The sequence below is a fragment of the Dipodomys merriami genome, unplaced genomic scaffold (assembly GCF_024711535.1).
Source record: "Dipodomys merriami isolate MVZ:Mamm:240054 unplaced genomic scaffold, mDipMer1.0.p SCAF_35, whole genome shotgun sequence".
Taxonomy (NCBI): Eukaryota; Metazoa; Chordata; class Mammalia; order Rodentia; family Heteromyidae; genus Dipodomys; species Dipodomys merriami.
Window position 1 is genome coordinate 424,126 of NW_027205048.1, and position 11,575 is coordinate 435,700.

The 11,575-nt window shown below is 40.5% G+C and overlaps 1 protein-coding gene across 1 annotated transcript in view; it reads left to right on the forward strand.

Moving 5' to 3' along the window:
- Sorcs3 (sortilin related VPS10 domain containing receptor 3) overlaps positions 1–5,685 on the forward strand; it is a 415,789-nt gene extending 410,104 nt beyond the window's left edge. Inside the window, exons 26-27 of the mRNA XM_069987921.1 lie at positions 3,934–4,094; positions 4,860–5,685. Of these exons, the coding sequence (XP_069844022.1) occupies positions 3,934–4,094; positions 4,860–4,924 (226 nt within the window). The 3' untranslated portion in view covers positions 4,925–5,685. The remainder of the gene's footprint in view (positions 1–3,933; positions 4,095–4,859) is intronic.
- The last annotated feature ends 5,890 nt before the right edge of the window (positions 5,686–11,575 follow it).

Consider the following 11,575-nt stretch of genomic DNA (forward strand, 5'->3'; position numbering starts at 1 on the left):
TAACATCACATTATCTGACCTTTTCTGCTTGACTCATACCTATACTAGATATTGCAAATAAGGGAAACCATAGGACCTATGCTTCTTTGGGCCTGGCTTACTTCACTTAATATAATTTTTTCCAAGCCTTTCCATTTCCTAACAAATGGGGAAATGTCATTCTTTCTGATGGAGGCATAGAATTCCATTGTGTATATATACCACATTTTCTTGATCCATTCATCTACTGAGGGGCATCTGGGTTGGTTCCATATCTTAGCTATGGTAAATAATGCTGCAATAAACATAGTTGTGTCAAGAACTCTAACAACAACAGATGCTGGAGGGGATGTGGACAGAAAGGAACCTTACTTCATTGTTGGTGGGAATGTAAACTTGTTCAACCACTTTGGAAAGCAGTATGGAGGTTCTTCAAAAGACTTCACATAGATCTCCCCTATGATCCAGCAATCCCACTTTTGGGCATTTACCCAAATGTTTACAAACAAGAATTTTTAATTTTTGATCAATTGAATTTTAAGTAGCTATACCTAAGTAACACTGTGTTGAGCAGCACAGTCTAACTGTGCTTGCTTTCTTTTCTTTCTTTCCCTCCTTCCCCCATTCTTCCTCTTTCTCCTTCCTTCCTCCCTCCCTCCCTCCCTCCCTTCCTTCCTTCCTTCCTTCCTTCCTTCCTTCCTTCCTTCCTTCCTTCCTTCCTTCCTTCCTTTCTTCCTCTCTCTCTTTCTTTCTCTCTTTCTTTCTTTCTTTCTTTCTCTTTTTCTCAGTTCTCTTTCTCTTCCCATATTACTAGCTACGTTGAGTTTTACAACCAGACATTCCTCTCTGTAACTGTCAGCATTATGCAATTTAAATATACATCACTTCATTTATTGAGTGCCTATTAGGTTCTAGGCATTGAAAACCATCTTCCTATCTTTCCCAAGTGTTCACTTAGGAGATAGAGAATTATGACAATCCCCAAATATATCAAATATCACTCTGACTGTCACATTGCATTTTTCTATTGGGTAGTGATTACTATTCCATAATGTGTCAGCAATATAATTAAAAATCATTGTTAGATGACTTATGTTCAGAAAAATACCACCAAACTCTTCTTACTACACTTGTAGCTAGGCCTGCCTTTCCTAGGTAAATGGCAAGATGAAACTTCTGAGTCTTTCCATTTTTTTTCATTCCTTTTTCCCCAGCAGTGCTTTTAGTATAGTTCAAAGTCTACCTTGCTCTCCCAGACTTCCAGCCATCTTCATAGGTAGAAGAAGTGAATATAAACTGCAGTTGTTTTTTGTTTGCTTGCTTGGTTTTTTTTTTAAGAGACTTGAGCCCATCCATCTCATTCTTCTTATTTAAACCTCTATGAATGTGTGGCCCAAGACATAGCCCTTGATCTTTTTATGCTAAAGTAGAGTTCAGAATTGACTTAGATCCTCAAAAGTCCTACAAAGAGATGCATTAAAAATGAAAAGCAACTTGACAGCTTTTTACAATGCTGCAACTTGTGATATAAAATTCAATCCCTTCCAACCATCTATTTAAAAAAAAAGAGATGAAACTACATCTATTTTTAGATGTGTTTTTCAGAGACTGAAATAAAGTGAACAATCACTGTGAAAGATAATTCATCCAAAACCTCATAGGTATCTTTAGCCAAGCAGAAATGGCAGTACACAGGCTTGTATGTGTAGCAACAGTTTGACTGCCCCAGATTACAATAAATATTACAACTGATGCCAATATTGATGAGTAATATGTACTTTTATGATTAGAAGGAATTTAATTCATTAGACTATGTCTTTGTCCAGATCAGAACCAGCATGAATTTTTAATCAATACCTTGATAGAGGCTATGGTTTACTGCCTCGCATGCATTTCACTCATTCAAACCTTTCAAAGTATATTAAACTAGTCTGAACCAGTAGGAATCCTGGGGAAGTCTCCTTTCATGTTGGAAAGCAAACATTAAAGACATCAAAACTGAACTGAAAGGAAAGATAGACACTTCTATGTGTTTTAAACCTTTTTCCAGGGTTTACCTTCAGCATTAACTACTGGCAAACCTTATTCAACACCCCATATTTTGTCTCATTTGGGATTGAAGAGGGGCAAGGAATATACAATCTTGAAAGTATCACTGGTTAGTATTAGGACCTCAGAAAGACTGTCCTTTAGAAACACAAGGAATGCTCTATGTGGGTCACCATCAGATGTCCTGAGTTCTCATGGTATCTGTGCCAATAACTGGCTTCCTGAAGGACCCTTATCTGACTTTTCCATCAACTGATGAAGTAATAGAAGTAGCCTCTGAATGTGAAATTCCAAGCTTAAAAGATAATCATCTTTTCTTTGAAGATTATATGAAATTAAGTGCACAGACTTTGAATAATGTATTTATTCTACAAATCCTTAATGCATGTAAACTGTGTCCCAAGGACTATGTTAATTTTATACTGATGAAAATAGAAAATGTGGGCCTTGTCTGCAGCAGGCTTTCAATCTGGCAGAAGAAAAAGACAGCAAGCAAGCCAATAAGCATTATTTATGATATCCCCCTAAACCCAAACCTTATTTACATTTTTTGGTAAACCCTGTACCATAATTACATCTGTAACACAGGGAAAGTTTTAAATATATGCTTAGGGGAGGCTTCTCAGAAATGGCACACATGTAAATCAAATTTTAAGCCATAGGGATGAAAGACTAGCACCAGAGAAGATGGGGGATCCTGCTCGTTACACATGGACAGAACAGTCAAATACTCCCCATGAGAAATAGCTTTGGTATTCTTGCAGTTTAAAAACGTTGGTCTCTCGCTGACCAGAGCATGACCCAGCAGCTTGATAGAAAAGTCAAATCCCAACTCATCCCATTCCAGGTCTATAAAATCATTATGTCTATTCCATTAAGGAATAAGATCATCAAATCTTGATGATCTTGGGTTAGGAGGATGCAAAGGAGGCTGGAGTACTGTGGGAGAGGAGAGAATGTAGATGAGTCAGGAGATAAATGCCCCAAGGGGATTTCAATCTAAACCTGTCTTTTCTTTCAACCCCAAGTTCAGCTACCTTACATTTTCAAACCTAGTCCTTTTACATTTTTAAAGGAAGCTATTTAGCGTTTACTGATCCTTTCTTTGATACTCTCAATAATTCTAAAAGGAAGTTACTGTTAGCCCCATTGAACAGATGAACACCAGACTCTATGATGCCTCGCTCCTGGGTATTTCTCTGAAAATTCAAATAATGGTGGAATCAATTATTTCTTGGCCATTGATAACAGAAGCCAATGTGAATTGATTAGATTGATGCATCGTCGTTCATGATGCACAATTTTGAGCCTCAAAGTCCAACTTCTTCAAGAACTTACCAACAAATAAATGTTTTAAACTTTTGGGTAAATAACAAATCAAATCCATTGCCTTTTGGTTTACACTTGCTTGGTTTTTACTGCAAGAGTGGATGGCAGTGCTTTCCTCAGGGAGTTCTGTGGGGTTCATTTTCACGGAACATCTCAGGCTGGTCAGTGCCTTTCTGGTCGGTGCCTTTGTGTTGGCCGAAGTACATTCTCATGACCAGTACATTCCCTGACATTGGACTTCTATTTATTGTCTCCCTCCCTCCCTCCCTCCCTCCCTCCCTCCCTCCCTCCCTTCCTTCCTTCCCTATTCTCTCTCTTTCTCTCTCTCTGGATAAAGACTCATTTTGTAGACATAGGCTATCCTTGGATCACTGTGCAATCAGGTTGTTTTCAAATTCTGATCTTCCTGCCTCTGTCTTTTCTGGCACTGGAATTATAATTGTGAGCCACCATGACCAGCTTACTTTTATTTTGTAGTTGTCGAGAACTTTTCCTCCCCATATCATCCATGATTTCCAGTGCTCTACATTTAGTCCATCCTGTACTCTTACTCTGACTTTGCTCCTACCCATATAGGAAAATCCCCTGGATTAACATCTATGCTCAAGTACAACATGACAAGGAGCAGGAGATGATTGGGTCAGTGAGCCAAAGTGAAAATGCCCCCAAAATCACACTCAGTGACTTCACTGAGCCTGAAGAGCTGCTAGACAAAGAGCTGGACACGCGGGTCATAGGTATGTGTGCCTGTACGATCAAACTCAGACTTCTCTATCCACCAAGCATTCTGGCAGCAGCTCACATGCCCTGTCTGGAAGATACCATTGGACTAAGAAGCCTGAAGGGAAACTACAGTCAAACATGTGTCTACCAACTCTGCCACATGAAACTGGAAGACGTTTTCCCTTTAGAATTGAATCCATATCAGAAGCCCTAGAGTTGTAGTCGGAGAAGAATGAAATCAACTATCCATTAGTGTTTAAACTTTTTCTTCTTTACTATAAAGAAAGATAACTCTAGGTCCTTAATTGTAGTTCCATGAATGCAGAAGGTGATATTCGATGGGCTGTTGTCTGGCTGGTCTGTGACCTCAGTGACCTTTCTGGGCCAAATAGTTCTTAACTGTAAGATGAGAAGAATATGTGAGGGTCTATCCAGTTTCTATAAGATAACGAGAGTCAGTTCGGCCAGGGTTGTGATAATGAAGTGACACTGTTGCCAGCACAATACCTGCCATGTAGTGAGTATTCACTACGTAGTCATCTGTGGCTCTGATCCCTGCAGGGTATAAGATGGCAATCACCAGGTTGATTTTCCTCATGTCCTAGTGTGGGAGATAGTAGATGCAAAACATATGGAGAAGTTAGAGAGCTGATAGGAATAAGCAGGCACCCTATTTAAATGCTTGCCATGCAACTCTTGCAGATGACTAAGACTAAGGTCGCCACCCTTGTGCAACATACTAACCTCCTTTTGCTCTTTGTGTCCTCTCTCCCCTTTAGGAGGCATTGCCACCATTGCAAACAGCGAAAGCACAAAGGAGATCCCCAACTGCACCAGCGTTTAATACCAACAAGCCACGTGGTCAACCACCTTTCTGAATTTTTATTTTTGATGACTACTACTACTATTATTATTATTATGGGAAAATGAAAAATGTCTTTTTTACTGTTTATTTACCAAGGGCCCCCCTCCCCTTATAAATAGCAAGCAGATGCTTAGCTTTGGAAGAAAGGGGCATTCTTAGCTGATTAAAATGAGACAGAAGGAACAATTGGCTGTATTTTTGCGAAAGGCCAAGGATGCACCTTCCACAGCTTCCTTGCTTTACTCTGCCATTGATAGAGCAAAGACTCTCCATTCCCGCCCCCTCCGTCTTTTCCTTCTCTTTCAGTTGGGTCCCTTATCTTATTACCCTCCTGTTTCCCCTCCCCAGTCACCAACCCTCTCTCTCCCCAACACATCCAACACAAACGATTTCCCAGTTCGATTGCAGGAGGTGGGTAGGTGGGTTGTGGAGATGGCGGCCGAAAGCGTGCACACCTTTTACCAAGGAGGCCCTGCCTCGTGCATGCTCATAGCGAGGCTAGCGATGGCTGGATGTATATAACTAAAATGTAAATAGCTTTTTATTTCCTAAGAAATAATTTAATGTTTAGTAAAAAAGAAAACAGAAAAAAAGAAAGATATGTGTGTTGGCTTAAGCACTCACTCGCAGAGCTGACCAATCCCCAGGCCTGCTTGATGTGTTGGGTTCTGGATGCTATTCAGCTGTCTGTCACATTTAACTCTTGCATCTCCGCGTCCACACCATAGCTGGTTTCTACTTGTGTATATAAAGGGGGGGGGTGGGCGGGGGAGGGCTTCTTTGGGGCAATTGATTAAAGGAAGGACTTTTAGCGGTATCCTAGAACATGGAGATCACTTTTGTTCCAAGGATGACATAGAAGAAGTTGCAAGAAAAGGCCCAATAGAGACTTCAAACTCAGACCCAGATGAGGAGATGAGGCTTCCTCTCCAAAAGGAATGTATTCATGATGTTTTTCAGCCTGTGGGGGTAAAACAAAACAGAACAAAGCAAAACACCATTCCTCTCTAATGAAGCCAGATGGATGGATCTAAGGATCTTGGTCAGTGTCTGTTTGGTGATTGGATCTAATGGAAATGTGTGATGTGTATGGTAAATTCAGGGCATTTGCGAAGCCAGCCCAGTGAGTGCTTCAGCATCAGGATACTTAGAGTGGCTAAAAGGGCCACCATGTTCTCCAGCCCCAGCAAACCCTGCAGGCCAAATAGAGGTCTCACATTTAATGATATTAGTCAAAGATGATTTTAGCCACGCTGTGCTATTTGCTTGTCAGATGTACACAACTTCCTTAAAGTCAAATGTCTGCCTTCGGTTCCCTTAAGGTAGTTCTTGCCTCTGGGGTGAGTGGTTTTCAAAGTCGAAATTGGCTTTTCCCACACCTCAGCCCCTTTACATGTTTAACGTATCAGTTCTCTTTTCCATTTTCCATAGGGTCACTTTATACCACACTGTAAGCATTGTTTTTATTTTCAGGATCAGCCTGTGCACACTCATTTTAAAGAATGAGTACACACACACACACACACACACACACACACACACACACACACACACACACACACACACAGGATTTAAGGCCACATTTTGTACTTGTTAATTTTCGTGGGGTGCTGATCACATCCCTCTTTGTGTGACACAGGGGAGAATGTGATGCAGAGAAATCTGGCTGGCTGCAGCGTAGATCACTATATGAGTATTTCTGAAGTTCTTGTTCTTTTGTTTGTGTGTTTCAAGGATTAAATGAGGGCAGACAATTGCAATACACTTGTATTAAACACTGGAATACAAATGCATGAGTCATATCTATATATATATATACAGTATATGTATATATACTGTTCTTGGTTTTATTGTTCCATTTGAATATTTCTACTGTAAAAAAAAGACAGTGGTTTTGAAATTGTTGAAAATAAATGTATTTTTGTACATCAAAGCTACATACTTAGCTGAACTTTCTCTCTTTTGACAATTTTCTTTACCTTTTATATCTTATCAGATATGGCTGTAATAATGTCAACATGACCGAAACAAAAACCCAAACAAGATAAAACAAAAGGCCTGGGATGTGCTATAACAGCAACAACAAATCTTATCCTCACAAGCCTTCAGGTTGCCTGTGATTTGGCTGAACTCAGTCAATATCAGCCGGGCTCAGCTGGTCTGATCTAGGATGCAAGTTTCAGGTGGTTTGAGTCTGTTCCATGAATCATGATCATCCTGGGACCAGTAGCTATCCAGGCCTGAATTACAGAATTTCAAGTGAGGCCAGCCTGTGACTCAGAGGCCTTGGTTCACAATGGTCACTCAGCATTCACTCACATCCTTTTGACTAAAAAAATAAAAAGAAATCATACCGTCAAGTCCCCAAGTCAAGTGATAAGGAAGTAGATTCGTCTTCCTCTAGTGCAAGGCACTATTCAATTACATATCAAAAGCTGTGGCTATTCCCAATATAGGAAGAACATGAAAAACTGAGAATAATCATCCAATTTGACAGACCTATTCATTTTCACAGTCCCAGCAGGAACTTTAATCCAACAGGCAATTTGAACCACTATCTAAGTTTCTGATCTTGATGTGTATAGCCAAGATTCTGAGCAGAAATTGTAACTGCAAAATGTTTGAGTCAGCTATCAGTTTCCAGTATGTGGTCAAGTTAAAATTCTCACTCAGGTCTTGAAGATGTGAGTAGAAAAAGAATGAAAAAAGAAGTGGAAACAAACAGTACTTAGCTCTGACTATAGCATTTTTTGTGCTTCTTAACTCTTTAATATATGAAACCAACAGCAAATCTCTTTCTTTGGCCCCCATCCGGATTGGATAACTCTTTTCCACCCTCCATAAATGAGAGTTCCTTGAGTACTACTCGGACTAAGGACAATAAGTTGGATATCTAATTTTCCTCTTAGTGTTTAAAATACATGATGCCTTTCCCTGTCTCCGGGAAATCCAAGAAAACAAAAAGCTTTGCTCAATCATACTTCGGAAACTAGTTAGCTATTCTGGAGTCATGTATTCTGAACTCAAATTTTTCTCCTATCAGCTTTATACTATGGTTTAGTGAAATTGCTCTACCAAATTAAAAGAAAATAATGAGGGTTAAATAAAAGTGTCAGAGCAGCCTGAGTCAGTTGGGTCATTTTAGCCAAGCCATGGTGAGGAATATAGATTCTGTACCACAATCAGTACAACTCTGACAGATTTCTCCAGTAGTAACAAATGGAGACAAGGGCAGAGGGCAGAGAATATGGTTGGCTTTATAGTTATTTCTACATAAGTTTCTCATCAGTGAAGAAACCCTTTATGTCAGAAGTTCCTTTTCTAAGACCATATCTAATCCTGCAGAAATACTCTGGGGCTAGAAACCAACTGTAGACTCCATAATCTGATTCTCTCTGGATTCTTACATGCATTGAAACTTGACAATAACAGTTTTATCTGCCACTAAAATAGTTCATGAGAAGTTGGGTAGAAGTTCCAACCCTTGGTTCGTATTACCATGACACCTTAGCCTAAAGACATGAGAGCACTTTCCTATTTTCTCATTTCCTCCTGGACAACAGCTATAATTTTGAGAGTTCCCCATTGTGTTGTCTAGGACAAAAACACACTGCATGTTAATGTGAAGATAGATTATGCCGTAGAAAGAACATGAACCCATAGGCTAGGAGGCCTCCAGCTTTCAGCAAGTCAATCCAGACCACAAGTTCCTTGTTTGTAAAAGGCAAACATCTTATGGATTGCCTTACTGTGTATTGATTCTCAGAGATGGGCAAAGCACATTTCCAATCCCAGAGTATTGGAAGATTCCCAGTATGGGCACTGCTAGAAGAACTCTCTTCTTCTGAGAGGACCAAATTGAGACCTAGAAAGGAACATGACTTTCCTACAAAAAGTAGTGCAGAACTAGAGTCCATGTCTTCTTTATAATAATGCAAAGTTATTTCTACCACACAGTTCCTTGAAAAATTCAGAACCTATGGAACTACAGACCACCCAGTCAGTAGAGAGCCTTCTTATATACCAGGATGGCTTCCGTGTTTATAATGTCCAGACGAGTTTAGTTATAACCTCCTAAGTGTGCTCATTATTCAGTGGTTTATAGCCCTTCTCATGCCATTGCCTTCCTGCCCCATTTGCTTAGCAGCCTATGGACAAGAAGCCCTTTCTTCCCCATTGGCATGAAATGAAGATGCTCAACAGACATAGATGGTGATCTGGAGCCAGCTTCACATGCCATGCTACTCACCTCTTAAAGGGGAAAGAAGGTCAGATAGACAACATTTACTGTGACATCCTGACACATATCAGACAGATGTGCTTGTCTATTCCCATAGTGATGCTGAAGAGGACCAGAGCGAGCCTGAAGATGACCTCTCCACATTCCATTGCAACTTGACAATTCTTAATGATTCTCACACTTCCTCCAATTGCCATTTTCTTCAGAACAGCAGAGTTGCTTTAGAAATACTCTTCCCTCTGTGTTTTGAAACCATACATCATGATGAGCTACAGGTTCACGGAGAGAGAAAGCAGTGGAACATTGTGTACAAAAAGGGGGTGATAGGGTATCTCCGCTGGAGTTCAATTCACTCAGAAATTAAAATTCTCCATAAAACTTGGATCCATCACATTTTAATTATCTGAGTCCCAGAAGAGTAAAATGACCTCATCAGTGTCCAATTTCTCTATTTATAAATGGAAGATAATGGCATCTACTTCACAGTCTTGGAGCCCAGATTAAATGAGACCATTTGGTAAACACATACAAACAATGAATTGATTCTGAGTAGCTCCAGTCCTATCCTGTCCACAGAATGCTATATCTGAACTCGAGTTTAAAATGTGTCCAAACAGTCTCCCATTTCAAGTTGTATTCTCTACAGGGAAAAACTCATAAATACCTTGATAGACATGCTAGCATCCTCATAAGAGGAAGAGAATTTTGTTTAAAATTCACTTTTTACATTGAGATCCTCAAAGTCACTGTTTTTATTGCTTTTATTTCACTTAGATAGCTAGTCTATTTTTGCTTATAAGATACAGAAGGGACAAGCAAGGGACTCCTCTTGATGGGGCTGCCATGAAAGGTCCATAAAATTAAAGCCCAGGTCTTCTCAACATGATTGCTTTTATCATGGCAGGGATAGGAAGTGTTTGGAGACAGCCATACCAACACAAGAACAGCTTGGCCACGCCTGTTTCTTTGTCTGTTCTTACACAATACTCTGGTTATCATGTGTGCAGTGCCACATCCTACTCCCTGAAAAACTCCTCTGAAGGTCACTGACATGGATTCCATTTGTTACAGACAGTAAGACACCATCTGACAAGACACGCGTCATGTCAAAAAATATACATTCTCCTTAGGCATTCAGAGGTGCTGAACCCAGTTGCAGAGCGCCTTCCGTGCGGGTTCAGCCTAAGGATCTGGGGCATGTGCGTAACACACAGATTCTTCTTGAGATGTCACTGAGGACTGGAGGATGGCTCATGACAGGCACACATGACATCTGTCAGTACAGCTTAGTCTCCGGGGAACAACACTTCGCAGCTATTTGAAATACATCAGATAGTCCAGGCCCATCAGCTCACACCTGTAATCTTAGCTTCTCAAGAGGCTTAAATCTGATGACTGAGCTTCAAAACCAACTCGGGCAGGAAAAGTCCTTGAGAAATTATCTCCAATTAACCAGGGAAAAAGCTGGAAGTGGAGGTATGGTTCAAGTGGTAGAACTCCAGCTTTGAGAAAATAAAAACCAATGGAGAGCACCAAGACTCAAGCTTCAGTACCAGCACACAAAGAGAAGAGAAGAGAAGATAGGGGGGGAGAGGGAGAGAGGGAGGATAAGAGAGAGAGAAGGAGAGAGAGAGGGAGATAGAGAGACAGAGAGAGAGAGAGAGAGAGAGAGAGAGAGAGAGAGAGAGAGAGAGAGAGAGAGAGAGAGAGAGATTCTTTGGTGGATTTGCTCTGAGAGAGAGAGAGAAACAAAGACAGAGAAACTTGATGTTTTTCCCTGAAGGAAGTTTAGGATCTGGGGCCCATAGAATACAAACTTCTTCAGTTGAAGTATCTGTGTCCAAAATTTGCCTTGTTTAGAGGGCACAGAGCTTCAGGGACTTCTTGCTACTATGAAGACCCTTCTCCCTGGCATCTCCCAAACGACTCCTTATGATGCTGTCTTTTGTTGCTTATTTTCACTCGCAAAAGGCGTAATGCTGTTGCTATCCAACAAACTGGCTTCAATTTACAGTCTGTCCAACCATGGTGGATGAGAAGAGAAAGGAGGCTGGCTATGGCAACAGCAAGCAGATAAACAAGAGGATTGTTTTTCTTATCACTGATCTGTCTTCTCTGGTTTCTGGATAGAATCACCTGGGAGGCACCTAATTGTCTCCATAAACAACACACCTGGTCCTTGGAGTGCTAGAATGGTTTTCTCACACTGTCCTTCCAAAATCTTATGGTTCAATTAGAAAACTGCTGGGTTTCTTCCATCTGCAGCTGGAACTTGCCAAGGAAAGGCAGCAAGTGTGGAAGAAAGGAGAGATGGAGCTAGAGAAATAAAGTGAATCTTGGTCAATTAAAAAGCTCTGTACTTGACACATTCTCATCTCAACATGTCAATT